This window comes from Oncorhynchus keta, chromosome 29, assembly GCF_023373465.1.
Source record: "Oncorhynchus keta strain PuntledgeMale-10-30-2019 chromosome 29, Oket_V2, whole genome shotgun sequence".
In the NCBI taxonomy this organism is placed as follows: Eukaryota; Metazoa; Chordata; class Actinopteri; order Salmoniformes; family Salmonidae; genus Oncorhynchus; species Oncorhynchus keta.
This window is the reverse complement of record NC_068449.1, coordinates 27832026-27855334: the sequence shown is the minus strand read 5'-3', so window position 1 is coordinate 27855334 and position 23309 is coordinate 27832026. Positions and strand designations below refer to the sequence as shown.

Genomic DNA, 23309 nt, shown 5'->3' with positions numbered 1-23309 from the left:
GCCTGTGTGTGTATTCTGTATGTCTTGGGCAGGGGGGGTGTGGGTTCAGTAGCTTACAGTCCAGCCCTTGCTGACCATATGTCTGCACTGCAGGGAGTTGAATGGGGGGCTATACAATCTGCCGGGGATTTGAGAATGTCAATATTCTGTGAATGGGCCTGTGTTCCCTGGTTGAAGGGTTAAGTGCAGCCTCGGTCCCGGGGCAGCCCCACTGGGACGGACATCTTAGGGCCTCGTGCCTGATCCTAAGATCCTGAGGTACAAGCAGATTTACAGCTTTTCAATGGGGAAGTCAGATGATATTAACAACTTTTTTCTCTCTTCACATCTCTCTTTCCCTCCTCCTACTCCCCCGCCTTTCTCTCTCTCCCTCCCTTACCACCCCCCCCCTCTCTCTCACCCCCTACTTCACCGCCTCTATCTCTCTCCCAGGACTTGAGGAATGTTTGAGGACCACTCTAGGCCAGGCCAGCCCATCTGTGGCCTTTGCTCCAGTCCTAGACTTGCCTGACTCTGCTGTCCTCCACCTGTCCTGCTGGCTCAGTCTGTAGAGAGTGAGACCTATCTGAACAAGAGAAACCACTCTCCCCCATCCACTGCACAGAACTACAACTCTAGAGGAATGCTAAAGGAGGGATCATGATCCACCCAGAGAGGGACTTGAATGTTCATAGAGACCACTTATATTACAGACTTAATTTGGACACACACCAACCCCTTGCTTGATGGCCTTACAATTTGTTTTTGACGTGTGTGAATGTGCTGATGTAGTATGTTTCTGTACATATATGTATAATTGCGTACATATGAGTATAGAGGCTTACTTAAGACACTAGGCTAGTAATCCACTGTGTCCTTCAAACAAGGCTTCCAACAGCTGTCACTCTGAAACAGAGAGCATTTATGAGACAGATCTAATGTACAGTACAGGACAGTACAGCCCACATGCCACAGCACCAGAGAGCTGCAGTCAGTGTATCCCAGACCACGAGCTAATAGCTACTCTATATCCCTGCATCTTCCACTGTTATCGATAGATTCACACTTAGCAAGCTAACACCCCTAATAAAATTCTAGGTTGTAGGAAAAGCTACACATTGATTTGTTTTTAAGGTGTTATGCATTGTTTGTGTCTGCCTGGTGTTTGGCACGGCCAGAGACTGGTTATTACAATAAGCAATCAGAACCAAGCACCTGAAAAGATTAAGCCTCTTTATGTTGCCCATTGATTCTAACACAGTGTGGTTTATAGGAGAGGGTCGTTCCCCTAGCCTACACACAGCTGCAGGGCTGGCATCCACACAAAGAGAGCGGAAGAGTGTGTGTGTGGGTATGCACTATATATAGTGTGTGTGTTTGTGCGTGCGGGGTGTGAAGAAAACAACACCATTAACTATTGCTCCTGGAACATTTATTTTCTCAAACATTATGAACCGTATTGACGAGCTCAATTGGAATGCATCTTTACTCAGGCTCTATCTTCTCCATTGTGCTGGTGATGGAGGGAGCAGAGTGGGCTATTGATCTCAACCATCTATCTGTTGTTTTCATTGCTCTTATCAAAAATTGAACAATAGAGGCAACCAACAGCGCCTGAAGATTTTATTGAAGGTTAAAAAAAAAAACAGACAAGCAATTATCTATGAGGCTGAGCAAAATAACGCACCACTATAATACATGTTAAGATTCACCATGTAGGTTTAGTCGACCTAAAGGAAACGCAAGGGCACATATGGAATATACCTTGAGAGGGAAAATCATGTATAAAACAGCAGCAACGCTCAATTTAACAATGTGAATAAGTTCCTTATTAAAGTGCTCTACACATGTTGGAAGTTTACTCTTCTCTTTTTCTTTGTTGAACTGTGAGTCCAAAGCATTCCTTTGCCTTATTGAAATACCAAGCAGTTCTCTGGGTAGACACCCCAAGGTAGGAATCTTGTGGTTGGTACAATCCTACATCCTGTTTTACACACTCTTTAATCTGAATGTGGTAGGCCTACAGGGATCATGTCAGCGTTTTAGAATGAGTCAACAATGGCCCAGCCATAACAGTTGGTGCCAAACACAGACAGACAACCACTTGTCGATCACCACAGAAAGCGATTATTTCCCAGACATGCAGACAGACACAAGCAGAGACATCAAGCATGTTGTCACACCCCTGGACATGGGCTTACACATACAGTAAGGCTACTGTACAGACTGTGTTGTCTGTCTAGACTAACTGCTCAATGTTATCACCTCTGCCCTCTCAAAAAACGAATAAAGACAGGGTGACATTTTTAATTTTCCTTGAATTCTTTCTTTGTGTGTTAAAAAAAATCTACATCGTCTACTTAAGAAACTGGCAGCCAGCTCACACACAAGCTAGTAGTTGTCGTGGCTAACATTGTCCTTTGTGTGCAGTGTACCAGCCTGCGGCCCATGTCATTGTGGCCAGGCACATGGACTTTGACTGTGTGTTAGCTTCTTCAGGCTACTCAGGCTGGTTTCGCAGCTCCCTTCCCCCTGGCAGTTGTCTACAGTGGGGGAGAGCTTGTCAGGATATCTCTGGGGCTTCAGACACTGGCCACAAATCCACAGTGATTTATATGATTATCATGTTTTGAATCTTTTTGAAAGTGTTCTTATTTGTGTTTCTTGATTCACAATTGTGAATACCAGCAACCATCATGAGACATGTATCACTGACATGTACTCCTTCATACAGCTTGATGATGAAGCAGTTTATTGAGTGGTGTGTGCATCCCTCTTGTGGCTGATTTTATGAACTGCAGCCAAATAAGCGGCTCAGTTGAATTCCTGGAGGCCTACAGTTTGTTTGTCTATTTATTTGTGTATTTTTGCATCTAAGTATTTAGTCAAGCACCTAATCCAAGGGTGACTGAGCTCAGGCAGTAAACAGTAAGCTTCCAGACATCTTCAAAACTAGAAAGCCACTCGGTTAATTGGTTCATCTTGAATTAAACTACAAGATGTGGGATATCGAAGTAGAGACTGAGGTAAACATATACTTCTATAGTTGGATTTCCAATACCTTTTCCCTTTTTTTTAGACTTTTTTTTATTATCTCTGACTGATTGTAGACAGGTGTGTCTATGACTGATCGTGCCAGTATACAGTGTCTAGGTCAGTTCAATGAGTCCGGGGCAGATTTGGATTGTGGATAGAATCTCAATCTGCAGTAAAAAATAAATAAAAAAATCTAGAGATGAGGCTGTGTAATTCGTTTGTGTCTCCATTGTTGTGCTAAACCAACCACAATCGTATTACAAATAACTCGTTCAACGTGTTGTAGTGGATTTCTGCGAAGTTTTTGGTTTGTTATTATCACCTCGGATAGTTAAATAAAGGTTAAATTAAATAAACGTAATAGATACTGCCACTAAAGTAGACGTTCGAGCAGAAGTGACGGTAGTGTGGGAACCTAAAATAAGTCTAGCTGTTTCCGCCCGAGCATTATTGAGAGACGGACACAGTTCATTTTGAACGCTGTTGTCGCTTAACCTCAATTTATCGTCGTTTTCTGGATCACAAAGCATACATGTTTCTTGTGTTTCTCATTCTGGAGAACAACAGTCAGCCGGACACGTGCTTGGTGAGTCTTTTATGCATTTATCATGGTGTAACTGGTAGGCTAAATGAAACATTAGTTAAGGTTAGCTAACTATCATCTTCAGTGTGTCATTCTGGCTTAAATCAAGCTTTCCGTAATATGTTACCATATCTCAAGTTAGGCCTATTTTATGTTAAATGGGAGTTTTAATGATCGGCTGACATTTTCTTACAAGAGCATGATGAAAGGTGTGAATAATTCATGGATTTGCATTCCCGGGTGGACAAGTTTTTTTGTTGTTCGGTTGAAGAATGCAGTTGTTTTTGAGATTGATTCAATATTTCTGTATTATTGAATAGCCTATTCTATGCGTATACACCCATAAAAACATTGTATTTAAACTGTTTTTATGTTTTTCCTAGATTGTTCAATGAAGAAGAATCATAAAGCATTTGTGGAACATCATAGGAACGAAGAAGGCAACAATGCATCAGTGCTCCGTTTGTCAGAAGGGTTTCCCGAGTGGCTCTAAACTCCAGAGACACTATCTCATACACACAGGCCAGAAGCCATTTATCTGTTTGGTTTGTGGAAAAGCCTTTAGACAATCTGTACATTTAAAGAAGCACTCTGAGACTCACACAGGGAATTACCGCAATTGGAGTCCACCCACAGAGAGTTTGCTACATCCCATATCAGTACCTACAAACCTTGATCCATCTCTTAGGAAATCAGGACATTATTTGACTACCGATACCCCACTGTTGCCTACAGTGTCTTTTCAAAGAGATGGGCCCATGCAGAGGACATTACTAGAGATGTACACTACAGCCACAGAGCTCGAACCGCAACCTGAACTAATCCCACCTGCTGATAATGGTTGCTTTATCAGCCAACAAAGCACTCTGCCAAGTGGAAATGGCTTCACAAATGTAATAGTGCAAGATAACATGATCGGCTCTGATGGAATGGAGAACGGTGTGTGGCACACAGACAATGTCCACACATGTACAGTCTGCCTAATGTGTTTTAGTTCGTCTCACCAGCTTCAGAGGCACTTACCAATTCACAGTCATCCAAAACCATTTGAGTGTAGCATTTGTGGGAAGGCCTTTAGACTAAGGGTGCATTTGAAAATGCACTCTCAAATACATGAACGTAAACCTACTGGGTTTCAGACTATCCCCATGCTAGGGTCTCAGCAGAGCTCTTCCAGAGGTAGAATGAGGGTGAACCACGAATGTCCAACTTGTTCAAAAACGTTCTGTTCTCCATCCAAACTAAAGCGTCATTTTCTTACGCACACTGGCCAGAAGCCATTTTCCTGTGAGGACTGCGGGAAAACATTCAGGCAGATGTCACACCTGAAAACCCACCTATATGCCTCACATAATATATCAAATTTCCAAAGTGGGCGTACCAAAAAAAAAAAAATAGATGCTAGAAACAAAAATAAAGAGATGGAGCTACAGTGTGAAATAAGTGTCAGTGCTCCACAGCACCTGGACAAGTTGGAAACAAAGTCTCCTCTTCCTGTCAAAGTGGAGCTGAATACCAGTGGTACCAGTCACTTTCAGTGTAGCATTTGCTCAAAGACATTCAGCAGTTCAATTAGACGCAGGCAGCATTACATGATGCATAAAGAAGTAAGACCCTTTCAGTGCTGTGTCTGTGGTAGAGCCTTCCGTCTTTCAACCCATTTAAAGAGGCACCAATTCAGCCATAAGACCGTACATGAATCTCAGAACACAAGTCAGGTGGATGATCACAGGGATGCTGTGTCGAAGACAGAACATGCATACCAGAATTCAGACAAAGGGATGACTACTCCAGAGACTAATGATTCGAAGGTATTTGAGCTTGATATTATTGTTAAACCAGAGCACTGGAAGCTGAATTTCAAAGTTGATAAAGACTTTTCAGTTTCCACTCTGCAGGACTCAACTGCAACATCTTACCTGGAGACACCGGTATCCGGTCAAACCAACAGCCAATGTAAGAAGATCAGCCAGAAAACAAAGAATCAGCCACTGAACCATCAATGTCTCGCATGCCTTAAAAGTTTCCCATCTCCATCCAAACTGCAGAGGCATATGTTGACCCATACTGGTCAGAGGCCGTTTGGGTGCTACACATGTGGGAAGAGGTTTCGCCAGCCAACACATTTAAGGATCCACTCCCGCACTCATCTGTGGTCCAGAAATGGCAAGCAAAGATATGCTCAGCGTTCGAGACCTCCATCACGTCGAATGACTGAATACAGAGGGTATCCAGTGGGTCTCCAATTTCAGGAAAAGCTTCCTGAAAAGCTTAATTTTGATAGGAACTTTCACCTCAACTCCCCTACAGAGAGTCAGTCAGGTCAAGGCAGTGCTTTTACATGTGGACACAATGAATGCAATAGTAAAGTGCCGTTTCAGTGTTCAACATCCTCTCTATGCAAGCTTCGGCTCCCTCTCCAAATGCCACCAGAAACGACACTGAATCAATGTGGCCACTTACAATTGAAAAATCAGGCAAAACCTTCCGCAGGAAAAGTTCACAATGACCCTTTCCTGAGTATAGGTCCTGAATTGGCTTTAAAAGGTGCTGATGCCACCCCTGTGGGGAATACAAGCCATACCCAACACCAGTGTTTGCTATGTTTCAAATATTTCCCATGTGCCTCTAAACTACAAAGACACAACCTTGTACACACTGGCTTGAGAGCTTTCCGATGCCTGGCATGTGGAAAAACGTTCAGACAGGCCCCACACCTGAAAGTCCACGAGGGAACTCACAAGTGGAGACCCTTCAGACCTGCCTCTCGACAGGGAAACCGAATGAAAGTAAGAAGGCCGCAACAACATCCATACTCTAAAGTCTGTGCTCAAGTTCCCGTGGCGAGTTCTATGAGAACAACAGAGCTGTTACATTTGAATGGTGTGAATGACTGGAGACCATTCCAGGACAATTTTGAGGATACTTGTAATATTCAAGCAGAGGCACAACAGGACAACAACATAGTCAAGACTTCTAAACAATCCATACAAAACTATTTGCAGAAGTGCAACAACTCCAGGCCTATAAACAAAGTGATTTGTGTTAAAAGAAAAGCACACCTGTGCACAATTTGCCAGAAGGGCTTTGACACTCCAAGCAAACTATCCAGACACTTTCTCATACACACTGGGATAAGACCATTCAAATGCAGTTTCTGCACTAAAACTTTCAGACAGCCTTGCCACTTGAGAAGCCATGAACAACGAACACATGAGATTAATACATGTAGTGATGTCCACGAAAACAGCAGGTTTGGGGACCATGAAACTCTTGTCTCTGCTCAAGGAAAGACACCGAGAGACATGCCACAGTCCTACGAAGACAGTTCTGATCACTGCTCAGTCACTGATGAGGGTTTAGAACATTCTTCACAGACAAGAGACCCAGGCTTTGTGGCAAAACAAGACATACCAGATGATAGTATGGAATCTGGGAGTAGACAAAGTGAAGACTATTGTCACAGTCACTTCTTGTCCCCATCTGAGCTTGCTACTCATCTAAATGTTCATGTCCAAAGCAATGAGATTACAGGTCAGACATCATTGCAAAAGGATATGGGGGGGGACATGGATGTTCCAACCAATCGAGTCATAGCAGATGCAGACAGCCATAATGTTATCCAAAATGAGAGGCTTGATCATTCCTGGTGTGAAACAATTCACGCGCCATTTCAGTGTGACACATGCATCACAACTTTTGAAACAGAAAGGGATCTTCAGGTCCATAAATGTGTCTCAAGAAATCTAATTGAGTTTACTGAGTCAAGCCCATATCGGTGTGCAATTTGCTTCAAGGATTTCAAAACTCCCTCTAAACTCCAGAGACATTATGTCACCCACACAGGAGAGAGGCCTTTCCTGTGTAAAGTGTGTGAGAAGACTTTCACACAAGCATCTCATCTAAAAACACACCAACGCACACACAAATAAGACATGGCCTTAACAGATACATTTATATTTGAGTCTTTCAGCAGACACTTTTATCCAGAGCGATTTACAATAGTGGGTGCATACATTTTTTAATTCATGTTTTTATTTACCTATATCTAATATGATTTATCTCTTTTCTCAGTTTAGTTATGTATGCCCACAACACTGTTCAGAAAGATTAAAATGACAATTTGATTGATTTGAATAAAATGTGCCTTTTATTGTCATTTGTTGATTCCAGAGTTTAAAATGAAATTATTGTCATGTGAAGCCAAGGCATTTATGGTAAAAACAATTTGCGTGTTATTTATTGGTTAAGAGTTAGTTTTTAATAATCTGCATAATTGCCATTTATTTTGTTTTATTTAACCTTTATTTAACTAGGCTAGTCAGTTAAGAACAAATTATTATCTCCAATGACGGCCTACCAAAAGGCCTGCGGTGACTGGGATTAAAAATAAAAATATAGGTCAAAACACATCACGACAAGAGAGACAGCACAACACTACATAAAGAGAGACCTAAGACAACGACATAGCATGGTAGCAACACAACATGGCAGCAGCACAACATGGTAGCAGCACAAAACAGTGTACAAATATTATTGGGCACAGATAACAGCACAAAGGGCAAGAAGGTAGAGACAACAATACATCACACAAAGCAGCCACAACTGTCAGTAAGTGTCCATGATCGAGTCTTTGAATAAAGAGATTGAGATAAAACTGTCCAGTTTGAATGTTTGTTGCAGCTCGTTTCAGTCGCAAGCTGCAGCGAACTGAAAAGACAAGCGACCCAAGGATGTGTGTGCTTTGGGGACCTTTAACCGAATGTGACTGGCAGAACAGGTGTTGTGTGTGGAGGATGAGGGCTGCAGTAGATATCTCAGATAGGGGGGAGTGTGGCCTAAGAGGGTTTTATAAATTAGCATCAACCAGTGGGTCTTGCGACAGGTAACAGACATGACCAGTTTATAGAGGAGTATAGAGTGCGGTAATGTGTCCGCTCCTCCGCTCTCTCCACTGGCTTCCAGTTGAAGCTCGCATCCGCTACAAGACCATGGTGCTTGCCTACGGAGCTGTGAGGGGAACGGCACCTCAGTACCTCCAGGCTCTGATCAGGCCCTACACCCAAACAAGGGCACTGCGTTCATCCACCTCTGGCCTGCTCGCCTCCCTACCACTGAGGAAGTACAGTTCCCGCTCAGCCCAGTCAAAACTGTTCGCTGCTCTGGCCCCCCAATGGTGGAACAAACTCCCTCACGATGCCAGGACAGCGGAGTCAATCACCACCTTCCGGAGACACCTGAAACCCCACCTCTTCAAGGAATACCTAGGATAGGGTAAGTAAGGGTAAGTAATCCTTCTCACTCCCCCCAAAAAAAGATTTAGATGCAAGTGGCTGTTCCACTGGATGTCATAAGGTGTATGCACCAATTTGTAAGTCGCTCTGGATAAGAGCGTCTGCTAAATGACTTAAATGTAAATGTAAGAAGCATTTGTAGCAAATCTGATGGCCGAATGGTAAAACCATACTTTGATCAAAGTTTGTGTGACATGTTTGGATCAAAAAATGTCTATACTATATAAATGTCTATCTCTGAGATTTTATATTGTCTGTTGAATTATGCAAAAAGGTACTTCATAGTTCATCCTAATAGCACATGAATGATTCAGGTAACCTATCTTCATAGACTACTATGTTCTCTCATATCACTATATAGTCTAAAATATTGTTTAGCCATAATAACAACTATAATGATAAACCCAGATATGAAAGAAATTACCCCAAACTTGATCGATTTTTCATGTGGGTGCGCCCAAAGATTTTGGAATATACTGACACTGCTTTCTGTGTAGGAACTGTTATGTTTACATCCCTTGTTTCACTAGGACTCTAAACATAGCGCACCGGAAATGTGTCGCAAATAAATCGTTTTGCTTGTGTACATGCGTAGCGGGAATCACACAGATGTTTTGAAATACCAAGGTTAGTTTCTACAATTATTTGACTTTATATATAAACAAGCAATGTTTTATTAGCAACACATTTTTTGCCACCATATCCAGCTATTTGAATATAACGGGTACTAGCTAGCGTAATCTACTACTACTCTTTAACGTTATTAGCTAACGTTAGCATTAACTAGCTAGCTAGTTCGCTGTACTGTAAAGTCAATTTAGCTAGCTCGTCCAGATTTATCTAGCATACTAGTGTTTTAAATTACAAATGTCATTGGAATAAGTCGTTTGCTATGTTATCTTATAGTTACATTTTTCCTCAGGAAATTAAGATAGCGAGTTGAACTGCGACATGGAGAATCAAACCCATGCTAAGAAAACATCTGCGCCCTCTGTGTCCCAAATCAACGCAGAATATGTCACACAGGTAACTATATACGCAAATACTGTTTTAGTGCTTTGTCTTTCTAATAGCTGTCTCAATTACACTTGTGCTAAAATAACTGCCATCTCTGCTTATGCTGGACTTCACATTGGTAGTTGCTGCTACTTTACTCTGTTAACATCCTTAACTGTCGGGAACCGAGTTTTTTTTTTTTTACTTGTTTTTTATGTCACTGATTATTTGACCGACTCACAATTTAGCAGGGGTGCGTTCAGTTCGTTTCAACGTTTGCTACGTTGCTGACGGCGTTCCACAACCCTTCCCCGTTTTTCAACTGGTCGTTCAGAACAGTACCGTTTATGTTTGATTGAACATTGCACACTGTTTTTTTTCGTACTGAACACAGCCCTGGTTGCCATCTTTTTGAATTGGAGGGGAAGGGTTTCCGGGGAGGGGGTGTACTGTGGATTGCTGTTATAATAACACTCTTTCTTCTCTAAGTTGTCTAACAGATACTGGGCTCCCCATGCCAAGAATAAACTACCATTTGACCCAAAGGTGAGCCTCCTACTGACAAACTTGAGTTATGAATATAGTGGAGGAGATGGTCTTCTTGCTCTAACAAACTATAATTGTCACCCACTCAGGTTTTGGAGGATGTCTATGAGAGAGAGATTCTCAAGTCCAAGTGAGTGAACTCAACTCTTGAATAGCATCAGTATTTTGTAATGTTAACTTGTCTTAAATCCTCCATTTCTGCTATTTTATCTTCAGGTTCGCCATTAGGAAGATCATGTTGTTGGAGTTCAGGTGGGTTTTTGACCTTTTTCTATGTGGCCTCAATGCATTATCAGTCATTTAATGTTTTTAATATGCTGCTATTTGTGTCCTGCCTCTCAGTCAGTACCTGGAGAACTACCTGTGGGTGAACTATAATCCTGAGGTCTCCAGTAATGCCTACCTCATGTCCATCTGCTGCATAGTCAATGAGAAGTTCAGAGAGAACGTCCCCGCCTGGGAGGTAAGAATGGATTGAGTGGCCTGTCAAACAGAAATGTTCATCCTTAGGTTCATGTAACAAATTGTTATCTGTGTTAGCATGTTGAACAACACTCGCTGTTATGTTGTGAATATGAGTGTTGCGGTCAGCTGTACAGGGACAGCCCCTGTGTTAAAGCTACTTAGGGAAAATGTTTCCAGCAAGCATTGATCAATGTCCTCTAATATCAATGCATGTCTTCTTTATCCCTTGGTTTATTATCTTTATCCAGGTGTTTAAGAAGGAGCCTAGCCACTTCCCGTACTTCTTTAAGTGTGTGATGGAAGCCGTGCTGGCTGGAGAGGAGGCTGGCCTGACTCTGAAGGAGCAGACTGTACTGTTGGTCTTCCTTGACCACTGCTTCAACAGCCTGGTATGTCACACACCAACCAATGTCTAACTCTCTGGAAATGTAGAATTAGTGATTGGCTGAATCAACCACATAATATAAGTTGAGTAATGCATTGTTTTATTGTGAAATATGTTAGTAGCAACCATAGAATGAAGAGTCCCTTTCTTCTGACCTTGTTCACTCCCCTTTCCCCGGCCTGATGACAATGGATAGGTGGAAGTAACAAAGTTGAAGCTAGATGGAGCTACTGCTTACGCCTATCCAGTAGTCTCAGGGCCACGAAGATGAGCTAACAAAAGGAAAACTTCCTTGAGGTGGTTTTAATTAAGGTAGTTTGGTGCAGGTTCCACTAGGTGACAGTATTACACTTCAAATTGTGTATTCAGGTGTTTCCCTAGCACATTTGTGTTCTCCACTCCTTCTCAAAACCATGGGTAGCCATTGCACCAGTCTCACTCTGAAAATCAATTTTCATCCCCTATGTTTCTCCTGAACTCATTGTGATGATTCTAATCAGTTTGCTGCATTGCCATTAGTCTACCAACATACAAATATCCTTATGTTCCTCCGATCCACACCCATTCTCTCTCTCTCTCAGGAGGTGGATTTGATCAGAGAGCAGGTGCAGCAGCTCATCTCACTGCCCATGTGGATGTGTATCTTGCCTGTAAGAACATTTCCCCTTACCTCAAGTGCTCTTATGTCCTTAGAACTGTCACCCTGTTAGATATGCATTGTTTAAAATTGTGACAATATTTTACACATTTACAAATTGTGATTGATTAAGTGGAATAGGGTTGGTGAGCCAAAAACAACTTTCCTAGTGCAAATGTTGCATTTACTAATTTTATAGCATCCTTAAGATTGATTAATGAACACACTTTCATCTTTACAGTCTAGACTGCAACACGAGCTGAAGAAAGTTCCCAAGCTCCAAAAGTTTTGGAATCTGATCAAGAAGAATTTTGACAAGCTGGAAGGCAAGGCATCAGAGCAGTAAGACATTCTCCCTCTGCCTGTAATCTGGACCAGGAGAAATATACCTTCTGCATGTATCTGGACCAGTAGAAATATACCTTCTGCATGTATCTGGACCAGTAGACATAGACCTTCTGCCTTTAACTGGACCAGTAGACATAGACCTTCTGCCTGTAATCTGGACCAGTAGAAATATACCTTCTGCATGTATCTGGACCAGTAGACATAGACCTTCTGCCTGTAATCTGGACCAGTAGAAATATACCTTCTGCCTGTAATCTGGACCAGTAGACATAGACCTTCTGCCTGTAATCTGGACCAGTAGAAATATACCTTCTGCATGTATCTGGACCAGTAGACATAGACCTTCTGCCTGTAATCTGGACCAGTAGAAATATACCTTCTGCCTGTATCTGGACCAGTAGAAATATACCTTCTGCATGTGTCTGGACCAGTAGACATAGACCTTCTGCCTGTAATCTGGACCAGTAGAAATATACCTTCTGTATGTATCTGGACCAGTACACATAGACCTTCTGCATGTGTCTGGACCAGTAGACATAGACCTTCTGCATGTATCTGGACCAGTTGACATAGACCTTCTGCGTGTATCTGGACCAGGAGACATAGACTTTCTGCATGTATTAGGACCAGTAGACATTGACCTTCTGCGTGTATCTGGACCAGTAGACATAGACCTTCTGCGTGTATCTGGACCAGGAGACATAGACTTTCTGCATGTATTAGGACCAGTAGACATTGACTTTCTGCATGTATTAGGACCAGTAGACATAGACCCTCTGCCTGTGTCTGGACCAGTAGACATAGACCTTCTGCCTGTGTCTGGACCAGGAGACATAGACCCTCTGCCTGTGTCTGGACCAGGAGACATAGACCCTCTGCCTGTGTCTGGACCAGGAGACATAGACCCTCTGCCTGTGTCTGGACCAGGAGACATAGACCCTCTGCCTGTGTCTGGACCAGGAGACATAGACCCTCTGCCTGTGTCTGGACCAGGAGACATAGACCTTCTGCCTGTGTCTGGACCAGTAGACATAGTCCCATCAAAGGCACAGTGATGTGTGTTGCTAATTATTATTTCCCTGCCTTTATTTCCAGAGCTAAGATGGAGAGGACGTTCCTCTCTGCTCTCATTAAGAAGTTTCTTGGTGTTCTGGTGTCCATTTCCCCAGCAGGTAACATTTAGCAACACAGTTATGATTTATCAGCAAAGCAGTGTTTCGTTATTCCCCACAAGCAGCAGGACACCGCGGAGGGGAGGGGGGTCAGATTTACTTAGAAGAGATTCTCAAGGCTAAATATGGTCCTCATACAGAAAAAGTTGTCACACCTTGTTGTGCAAATGTATTTTAAAAGTTAGCAGAGGTACAAATCTTACTCTGGCGGCAGGCAGCCCAGCGGTTAAGAGCCTTGGGCCAGTAACCGAAAGGTCGCTGGTTCGAATCCCATAGCTGGCAAGGTGGGAGGGGGAATCTGCCGTTCTGAGGCCGGGGAACAGTTGTTACTCAAGGCCAAGGCAGTTAACCCCTGACAACAACTTCTCCCCGGGCGCAGATGAAGTGGATGTCGCTTAAAGCAGCCCCCCCCACCTCTGATTCAAAGAGGTTGGGTTAAGACACATTTTCTTTGAATGCATTCAATTTTGCAACTGACTAGATATCCCCTTCCCTACCAGTGGCAAACGAGGACAGCCCAGGCAGGTGCTACTTGCTAGACTTTATCCTTGTATATGATTAGCCATTGATCTTTGATAGTCTTTATCTATGCGCAGACCTCATCTCTGTGACCGTCTCAGCTGTCGCCTTCTCTAAACTCAGACCTCATTACTGGTGTGAGACCCACTTTTTCAACCCTCTATCTTTCCCAAAGTTCATCCTTTCCTTCTGACTTGACCCCCCACTTTGAAAGGGCAGTCCTGTCCAGATGCTCCCCCTCATCACAGTATCCATGGTGATGTAAAGCAGGGTGACCAGACTACCCTTATCCAACCTGAATGCCCAGAATAGCATCTTTCCCAACATGCAGCTGGGTGAAGGTGGTCGTGCTGAGACCCAGACTCTAATTGTCCTGGTCCACAGCACGGACACATTGATCTCCCAGTGTGCTGCAGTGCCTGAGGAAGACACACACACCGTGTTCTCCATGCACGTCCGGGCCACTTCCTGGCACTACCTCACACACACACATCACCCCCCCCATTCCCTCCTGTGTGATAGCGTGTATGGTCATGTATTTTATTACCTGATCTGACTGTCTCTGTGTTGTCTCTCTCAGGCCCTGTACCCATGGAGAAGGTGCACTACTGCGAGAGGTTCATCGAGCTCATGATTGACCTGGAGGTAATTAACACCATTTATAAGGGACGCTATGTTCTTGTTGTGTAGTTATGAGGGGTACCAGGCAGCCATTTCATGTAGGATCAACTGAATATCTGCAATCACTGAGCATGCAAAGACACTTGAGTTCACTCTACCTACCTGTACACCTATTTCGGTCTTGATCTGTGTTGAGTATGGAACTCTGTCCCTGAATGATTGGTTTTTGTTGACTTAGTAAATCTAGGTTATTTCTAACATAGAGGTGTAAGGTCACAATGTAGCACGCTTTCTTATCCTCTCTACTCTGGCTTTATGATGACATGTAGCGAGGTGTCACAGTCAAGGTGGTCCCTTCCCTCTCCAGGCTGCTAGGTGACGCTGCTCCTGTTTCCACACAGGGAGGATAGGATGAATTGAGTTCTATTCCATCTGATGACAGGCTATACTTTTTTCCCCTGGCACCGGCAAGGCAAGCTGCCTCCAGAGAAATCCTTTCCCTCTCAGCAGTATCATTTTACAAAGGGATGGCTGAAATATCATACTTGCCTTCTCTGCGATGATATGATGGTGCCCTATGAGTCTCTGTATGGAAAAAGAGACCCTACATTTTACACTTCTGCTAGGCTGAGCTGTCTTATCTGTCATGGCTGGTTGGGGCTCAAAGATGGCTGCCGTAGATAACGCTTGCCTGTGATGTGAGAGGGTATAATCCTTTGCAGCACCTGCCTTCTGTATAGAGGTGAATTCAATGGAATAAATGAAGGTTCTGGTGTTGCCATTTTCCATACATGTTTCTGTATAAGTATTGTCATTGTTTTTCTCCTTTCCTCTTTTCTTGGAAATGTGAACTCTAACCCTCATCAAAAAGTGTCCAAAACAACCTTCTCAAGTCGACCCTTTATCAATAGGGCCCTATTTATACTCTGGGCCGCAATGCTGGGAATTGTGTTTGGTAGATGGATTGACCTGAATGACCCCAGTGACTGAGTCAATCCATACATGGACTAATCCTGGTTAGTGATGTTGCACCGTCTCCTTGTTATCAGCTACAGGGCTGGGCTGCATAGTAATAGTAGGCTGGATTTTAGAACACCCTCAATGTGTTTAACATTCTGACTGAGGCCCCTTTTGTTTTTCTAGGTGTATGTGTGGAAAAATCAATCATTATTGAGGCTCTGGTCTCGTATAAAGGCTGCTGTTTCAGCATGGTTTTCCCATGATGTGTAATGTGTGGATCCATTCTGTCTGTGTTCAGGCCCTGCTGCCCACCAGGCGCTGGTTCAACACGGTGCTGGACGACTCCCACCTGGTGGTGAGCTGCCACCTGTCCAGTCTCATGCAGAGAGAGAAGGAGGGTCACCTCTTCTGCCAGTTACTGGACATGCTGAAGTTCTACACAGGCTTTGAGATCAATGACCAGACGGGCAACGCCCTGACAGAGAAGGAGATGACCACACTCCACTACGACAGAATCACTTCACTGCAGGTACACGCATACAACACCATGCTGGCCTCCATTTTTGTTTGGTTCCCCTACCTGTCTAGTTAAGAATGTGTTGTGTATTAGAATAGTTTATTTGATAGGGATTGTTGTTAACATCAGTGGCACATTTTAAGCGTTGAAAGTAGAGCGCGAGAGTCGCGTGCACCTGGGCGATGTGGCCGGTGCTGTGAGTAAAACATGTACGAATATGAATCATTCATGATTTAGTGACGGCTTCCAGACGTCTTTGACAAGAAATAATGTCAAGTCACATTTCAGTCCCAGAGAGAATTCTCCATAGATTTCAGTGTTCAACATGTTTCATAATTATTTATTTTTTTACCTCTCAACTTGATATGATCAAATGCATCTTTGTATAAATATACAGGTTGGTTCATCTGTTCTTAGCTTGGCTCTCCATCTGTCCATCTCTCTCTTTCCCCTACTTCTCTCTAGCCCCACATAGATGCTGGATTAATAAATGAGGGAAATCCATAAGGTGCCTGACATCACACTGGCTCTGAGGTGTTTGCAACTGCTCTTAATGTTTGTGTGTTGTCTTTCAGAGGGCTGCCTTTGCCCATTTCCCAGAGCTGCAGGACTTTGCCCTGTCCAATGTGGCAGCAGTGGACACACGGGAATCCCTTACAAAACAGTTTGGTCATCTCAGGTAAAGTGTGTCTGTGTGATAGACGGGTGGGAGAAGAATCAATTGTTAGCGTGTGTGTGTGTGTGTGCGCGCGCTTCCTATCCTTGTCTCCTTTCCTCTTGGTCCTAGGTGCTGCTGGTTTTGATATAGGTAACACTGGGTCTCAGCAAGCCAGGCAGTGAAATATAAGCTGTTTTTGTGTGTGGAGGAAAACATCCATACACATCTAAACCTTTATATCTTCACGCTACCGTGATGACAAATGTTGAGTTGTCACTGGCGTAACGCTAGCATCCCTAACGCTGCCCCCCCGACAGTGAACTTTAGTCAGCCTGTGAGTCCTTGAATGTGCAGTAGAGTGGTACCAACCAGAGGGAGAGCGAGAGGCTCGCCTCATTAATTGAATCGATCTGCAGGAGCTGGAGAATAAACTCTTTGAACAGCTGTGTTTGTCAGATCATGTTAGGGAGTGGCCTCAGCAAAAAAACATTCCCTCCTTTGACGGGGCCTTGTTAGTGTGTGTGTGTGTGTGTGTGGGGCGGCGGCAGGTAGCCTAGCGGAAACAAAAGGTCACTGGTTCGAATCCCCGAGCCAACAAGGTGTGCCGTTCTGCCCTTGAGCAAGGCAGTTGTCCCTAACAACAACTGTTCCCCGGGCGCCAATGACGTGGGAGTCTCTGATTCTGGGGGGTTGGGTTAAATGCGGAAGATGCATTTAGTTGTACAACTGACTAGGTATCCCTTTTCCTATCCTTGTCTCCTTTCCTCCTTGTCCTAGGTGCTGCTGAGTTTGAGATAATTAACACTGGGTCTCAGCAAGCCAAGCAGTGAAATATCAGAGCTGTTGTGTGAATTTATTCCAGAAGAGAGGAGCTCAAGCTGTCTTTTCTCCTGTGTATTGTTGTTCTCGTGAATGAAGCCAGGCTCTGCATTGTTATCCAGTCGCCCCACTGGCTTCAAAGCAGCTCTGGAAACTCCACATATGCCCATCACTTTTAACAAGGCACTTTTTTTACCCAGAAAACCTTATTTTTAATGCCAGCTATTTCAGCTGTGCTACCCACAAGATAAACTGCCACTCGTCCACTATTCCCGATTGATCTGCTAAGTACCCAAAACGCACACAGACGGGGTATTTTTCCCTTTCAGTTTTAAAGTCCCAGTGTGGTAATAAAGATTATTTTCCTGGGTTTTATATATATTTCGTCACTATAAGTTAGGAATAATACTGTGAAATGATTGATTTCTTTTCAAATAGACACAGACCACCACCCCTTGTGTTACATGAGGAGGCTGTGCATTCTTGCCGATGCACGGAAAGCCCCGCCAGTTGTATGTTATCCATGTCGTCGTTCAGCCACGACTCTGTCAAGCACAAGATATTAGACAGTGGCAGAATAATTATGCACAAAATTAGAAGTTAGAAATAATGCGGAAAAAACACACAATAGCACAATTGGTTAGGAGCCTGTTAAACGGCAGCCATCTCCTCCTGCGCCATTTTCCCCTCCCCACTCAGACCCGTCTGACTGTCCCAGCAGAATTCTTGCTTGACAAATTACTCTTTGCTAAGAATCTGTTTTTGTTTCTTTTTTACCCTTTAAACATTTTTTGGGGAAAACAATTACAGTAAGATACTTAATTGTTATCAGAAATGATTTAATATTGAGATAATTGCTGCATTCGTCTCCTTAACAACTCATAGCAGCTATTTTAGCTTTGTCGTGAAGTACAGTACAGCAGCGTGACCCATACCAGTCCCTAGACGGACCATCTGCATGGCCAGCAAAACCCACTGATCCGTGTGGTCAAATCATGGCATCATCACGAGCCTGCCCACACTTCTGCTCACAATGACACGTGTCCCGCTCTGTCTGTACAGGACTCAGTCACAGTGTCTCTTTATACCAACCCCTCCCTGTGTCATGGCACATGCCGAGGCAGCCTCTGCCTCAGCTCTGAGAGATGGAGATGTGGTTGGATTTGAATAATCGCATCGACCCCGGCCCCTGAACACGCCATGCTGACAGAGCAGGACTGCAGTGGCCGCTACTTAGCAGAGCAGGGTTGAGGAAAACACGAGGACTAGCATACATTACATTGCAATTCTATCAAGCACAGATTTAAGGAACAGCCTGTGTGTTGGGAAAATTTGGCACTTTTCACATTGTCAAATAAAGGGTAGCGACCCGGACGCTGGAATAGGGGAGTTTTCCTCAGAAAAATAGAATCATCGGCACAGTGTAAATATTCTCCTGAATGTGCATTTCTACCCCTGGGTCTTCATGTTGTAGTAAACTGACTGACTTAGCAGAAAATATATGACTGTTTAAATCATGATGCTCAAAGGAAATAAATATTATGTTTGTAATGTCAAATATGCTAAAGTTGTTTCTCTTTTCCTCCATGCAGTTCCAACACTCTCCACAGGGTGGCCTCGTATCTATGCCTCTTACCAGAGCTGGCAGAGGGACAGGACACCACCTATGAGAAGGAGGTCCTCCTGGAGCTGCTGGTAGGTGCTACAAAACAGGGAGACGTTGTCCTTAACCACTGATTGGGGATCAGGTATTTGTGTCATCGTCCTAATGCTTTAAGTTAGGAATGGGGAAAGGGTTATCTGATCCTAGATCTGTGGTTAAGGGGGAAGGGAAGGGAACGATAATGAGACGCCACCCAAGGTGCTTGGCTAAACCGCAGCAACGTCAGGATATGGTCATTTTCAGAACAATAATTGCCTGGGGAGCGTAGCGGCATAACAGGTATTTGTTGCTTGTTTAAAAGCCACTCATTTATGCTTTTGACCTTGGAATACAGTATGCAACCCCCAGCAATGTTTCTCTTATCCTAGGAAAAGACAGCAGTGGATCTGATTGCTCTCCACACACACCTTTTAGTCCCTCCTAAAAACAGAAATCCAGTGTGTTTAACAATTCTCATCCCCCATAACCCTCTGTCACCAAGCGACCAGCCACTGACCTGCTCTGTCCTTACTACTGTAATTACCCACTTCAAGTCTTCTCTAGGCCTCCTCTCCCCACTACTGAAGAGAAGCTTTTCCATAATTAGCTGATTAGATTGTTTCCCAGAACCAATGTCAGGGGACTCATTTGGCCCCGGGTTGCCCTGAGCAACCGAAAATCTCCAAAGATTCCAGTTAGGTATTATGTGTCTGTCAGAGGCTCGGGGCGCTGTGCTGTACAGTAGGGAGCAGAGCAGCTCACACACACTGCAGAGTCTGCAATTAAACCTGGGGAATGAGAGGACTGGAGTTATGCTGTGTTCAGCCTCTAGCTATCACTGTTCTGATGGTTATTTAATTTCCCCAAGACATTAACCAACCACTCTTGAATTCTGAACAGAATATTGTTTTTCCTTTTTAATATGGACTGAATTCCTAGGGGAAGTTGGGAACTTGAGTTTTCCTGGATTGCAGTGAATTTGATCCAACGTTATATTTGTTTGTTTTAAAATGGAATTGTCCGAGGTATTTGAACTGGACGTTACATTCCATCGAGGCATAGGGTCTAGAGCTCTATGGACCTCTCTGCCAGTCCCTGATGGACATGAGAATGACAAAACCCTGGGTTGGATAGTGCCTGGCAGAGAACACAGCAGTGTAACAGGATTCACGCAGCATGGCGGTTATTGACAGAGTGGTCACATGGGAACACAAGGATTATATAGGCTTCTGCATCATGTTTGGAACACAACCATCATTTAGGCCACAACACTAAGGCCCCTGACCTAAAACACATGAATGAATGAGGAGTTTGTCATGACAGGGGGATGGTGACTGGTGTGACGCCATACGTCTGACCCGATTTAATTTGACCAAACATTGTTCTTAATACCACTGATCTAGTGAGTAAGGGGGGGGGGGATACGTGTTGCAAGGGCAGTCTGTACCAGAGTAGACCAATGGCTCGTTCATCCAATTTCTTTGTCTGTCTATCTTCCTTCTCACACATTCTTCCAGGTGTCTCGTCATGAGAGGAGAATCTCCCAGATTGAGCAACTTAATCAAATGCCTCTTTATCCAACGGAGAAGATTATCTGGGATGAGAACATCGTCCCCACTGAGTACTATTCTGGCGAAGGTCTGTCTTTCTACGCTATCTCCTCGCAAACTCATCTCACACACACACACCGCTGTTATCCCACACCTCAGGGGCACCTTAGCTGGCATCCTCTTAAAGGGCAATCCTCTTTAGGCTGGCTGGAGCATCTTCACCAGCTAAGATGCCTACAGCCCCGTAAAGCCATTGAAATCCATGAGCCTAACGACATTTTATAAGGCTGTTTTAGCCTGCCAAGAGATTACAGGTGTAGAACTAGCTGTATAGTCGACTCTGCAAATGTATAGTTGACTGCCACTGTTCTAGCTAAGGGATTGTCCCTGTCAAGTGGGTCCAGAATTGTTCCTGGTCAGGGAACACACAGGGCCATGTTTGTTACTCTGAAATAGATGTGTAGGTAGTAGGTCTATTACCAATTACATGCATTTGTTCCCAAATCTGTTTCCTCTCTGCGTGTGTGTGTGTGTTCCAGGTTGTCTGGCTCTGCCAAAGCTGAATCTGCAGTTCCTGACCCTCCATGACTACCTGCTGAGAAACTTCAACTTGTTCCGTCTGGAGTCCACCTACGAGATCAGACAGGATGTGGAGGACGTGGTGACTCGCATGAAACCATGGTGAGCAGAGAATGCACACACTTAATAACTGATGGTAAAATAAGGTTGCCACATTTCTGTTTCTTTCAAATGTATATTTTTGTATCACTCATATATTATAACTCAATTTCTATTACATTCAGGCAGTCATAGTATGGTGGTGTTTAGGGGCTGACCTGTTGTCTTGTCTTCCTATAGGCAGTCAGAGGATGGTGGTGTTTAGGGGCTGACCTGTTGTCTTGTCTTCCTATAGGCAGTCAGAGGATGGTGGTGTTTAGGGGCTGACCTGTTGTCTTGTCTTCCTATAGGCAGTCAGAGGATGGTGGTGTTTAGGGGCTGACCTGTTGTCTTGTCTTCCTATAGGCAGTCAGAGTATGGTGGTGTTTAGGGGCTGACCTGTTGTCTTGTCTTCCTATAGGCAGTCAGAGGATGGTGGTGTTTAGGGGCTGACCTGTTGTCTTGTCTTCCTATAGGCAGTCAGAGGATGGTGGTGTTTAGGGGCTGACCTGTTGTCTTGTCTTCCTATAGGCAGTCAGAGGATGGTGGTGTTTAGGGGCTGACCTGTTGTCTTGTCTTCCTATAGGGAGTCAGAGTATGGTGGTGTGGTGTTTGGGGGCTGGGCCAGAATGGCTCAGACCATCACAGCCTTCTCCATTGTGGAGGTGGCCAAGCCCAACATCGGCGAGAACTGGCCTGCCCGCGTCCGAGCGGACATCACTGTCAATCTCAACGTACGAGACCACATCAAACACGAGTGGGAAGGTACTTGGCTCTCTTCTCCTATCTCTCCTTTCTCTATCCCCTGCTCTCTCGCACTCCCCCTCTTCTTCCTTTTCAGCATTCTGTCTATACCAGGTATTTCCACGCGCAATGCTGTCGCGGATACGTCAAATAAAAATGTTATTCACATTAAAACATTTTTTTACAAATATTTCAAACAGTCCATTTATATTTTCCAACGAGGCTATACATTTGGGTGAGGTTTTTTCTCTCGCCTGAGTAGCCTCGTTTCACTGCCAAAAATAAAATTAAACCATCTAGTGTTCAGCAAAATAACAACACAATGTCAAAAACAGGTAGCTTAGTCAAATAATTAACATCCAATCACATTAACCATTACTCTCTTGTGGGAATTCCACTAACTGTCGGTTATGTAGCCAAACGTAGCTGCTGCTCATTCTGTTTGCTCTAAAATGTATAAATGGCTTAAAGTAAGGCCCTCGTCCATAGAGACGCAAACCAGCTCAAATGGTAGTACTGCTAACCAGTAAGACTAGCCGGAAACCAGTAAGACTAGCACTTAGCGTCGGCTAATGGGGATCCTAATTAACCACATCAAGATTCATTGTTTTACCATGAACATATCAAACTATATGACATTGCTGACTGTAGCTAGCACTAGAGGTTGTTCTATCAAATAGGAATGTTTTCAAGGCTGAAATGTATAATGTGGAAATTGTGCTGGTTAATTTGTGAATTGATTTATTTCAAATCAATCTGTAGTTTTATTAAAGGGGCCTCTGCTCTCCACCCACACCTAGCAAACCTCAGCGTGCAGGAGGATAGCTCAATGTCATCTCAATATCCCCCTCTCCTCCCCCTTGTATAATTACAACTTCATGTTTTAAAGATCAGCCGGGCGCTGACGGGGCGTTCTCTCCCTCTCCTCTCTCTTTTTCACCTTTCCCAGGGCTGCGTAAGCACGACGTTTGCTTTCTGGTCACGGTGCGGCCCAACCTGCCCTACGGCACGCGCTTTGACCGCCGCCAGCCCTTCGTGGAGCAGACAGGCCTGGCTTATGTGAGGGGCTGCGAGGTGCAGGGCATGCTGGACGACAAAGGCCGTGTCATCGAGGAAGGTAGGCTGGCGCGCGCACACACACACACACACAGAGATGTGCATACATGCACTTCCCACCGCCA

The 23309-nt window shown here is 44.1% G+C and overlaps 3 protein-coding genes across 5 annotated transcripts in view; all 3 read left to right on the top strand.

The window, feature by feature from the left end:
• Positions 1-1840, top strand: part of dph6 (diphthamine biosynthesis 6) — an 89805-nt gene extending 87965 nt beyond the window's left edge. For all 3 annotated transcript variants that reach the window (XM_035743187.2, XM_035743186.1, XM_035743188.2), the window contains one exon: positions 433-1840. In XM_035743187.2, coding sequence (XP_035599080.1) covers positions 433-551 — 119 coding nt within the window. In that variant the 3' untranslated portion in view covers positions 552-1840. The remainder of the gene's footprint in view (positions 1-432) is intronic.
• Positions 1841-3424: 1584 nt separating this feature from the next.
• Positions 3425-7757, top strand: LOC118362663 (zinc finger protein 770-like). The gene is made up of 2 exons (XM_035743185.2): positions 3425-3601; positions 3982-7757. The coding sequence occupies exon 2, from the start codon at positions 4045-4047 to the stop codon at positions 7528-7530; it is 3486 nt and encodes a 1161-aa protein (XP_035599078.1). The 5' UTR covers positions 3425-3601; positions 3982-4044; the 3' UTR covers positions 7531-7757.
• Positions 7758-9385: 1628 nt separating this feature from the next.
• The window catches only part of aqr (aquarius intron-binding spliceosomal factor), a 61103-nt gene continuing 47179 nt past the window's right edge, over positions 9386-23309 (top strand). The window contains exons 1-18 of the mRNA XM_035743184.2: positions 9386-9519; positions 9815-9918; positions 10378-10434; positions 10524-10564; positions 10651-10686; positions 10777-10897; positions 11148-11288; positions 11866-11934; positions 12163-12263; positions 13365-13441; positions 14541-14605; positions 15840-16070; positions 16634-16737; positions 19128-19230; positions 20695-20815; positions 21267-21408; positions 21971-22149; positions 23078-23245. Of these exons, the coding sequence (XP_035599077.1) occupies positions 9844-9918; positions 10378-10434; positions 10524-10564; positions 10651-10686; positions 10777-10897; positions 11148-11288; positions 11866-11934; positions 12163-12263; positions 13365-13441; positions 14541-14605; positions 15840-16070; positions 16634-16737; positions 19128-19230; positions 20695-20815; positions 21267-21408; positions 21971-22149; positions 23078-23245 (1831 nt within the window). The 5' untranslated portion in view covers positions 9386-9519; positions 9815-9843. The remainder of the gene's footprint in view (positions 9520-9814; positions 9919-10377; positions 10435-10523; positions 10565-10650; positions 10687-10776; positions 10898-11147; positions 11289-11865; positions 11935-12162; positions 12264-13364; positions 13442-14540; positions 14606-15839; positions 16071-16633; positions 16738-19127; positions 19231-20694; positions 20816-21266; positions 21409-21970; positions 22150-23077; positions 23246-23309) is intronic.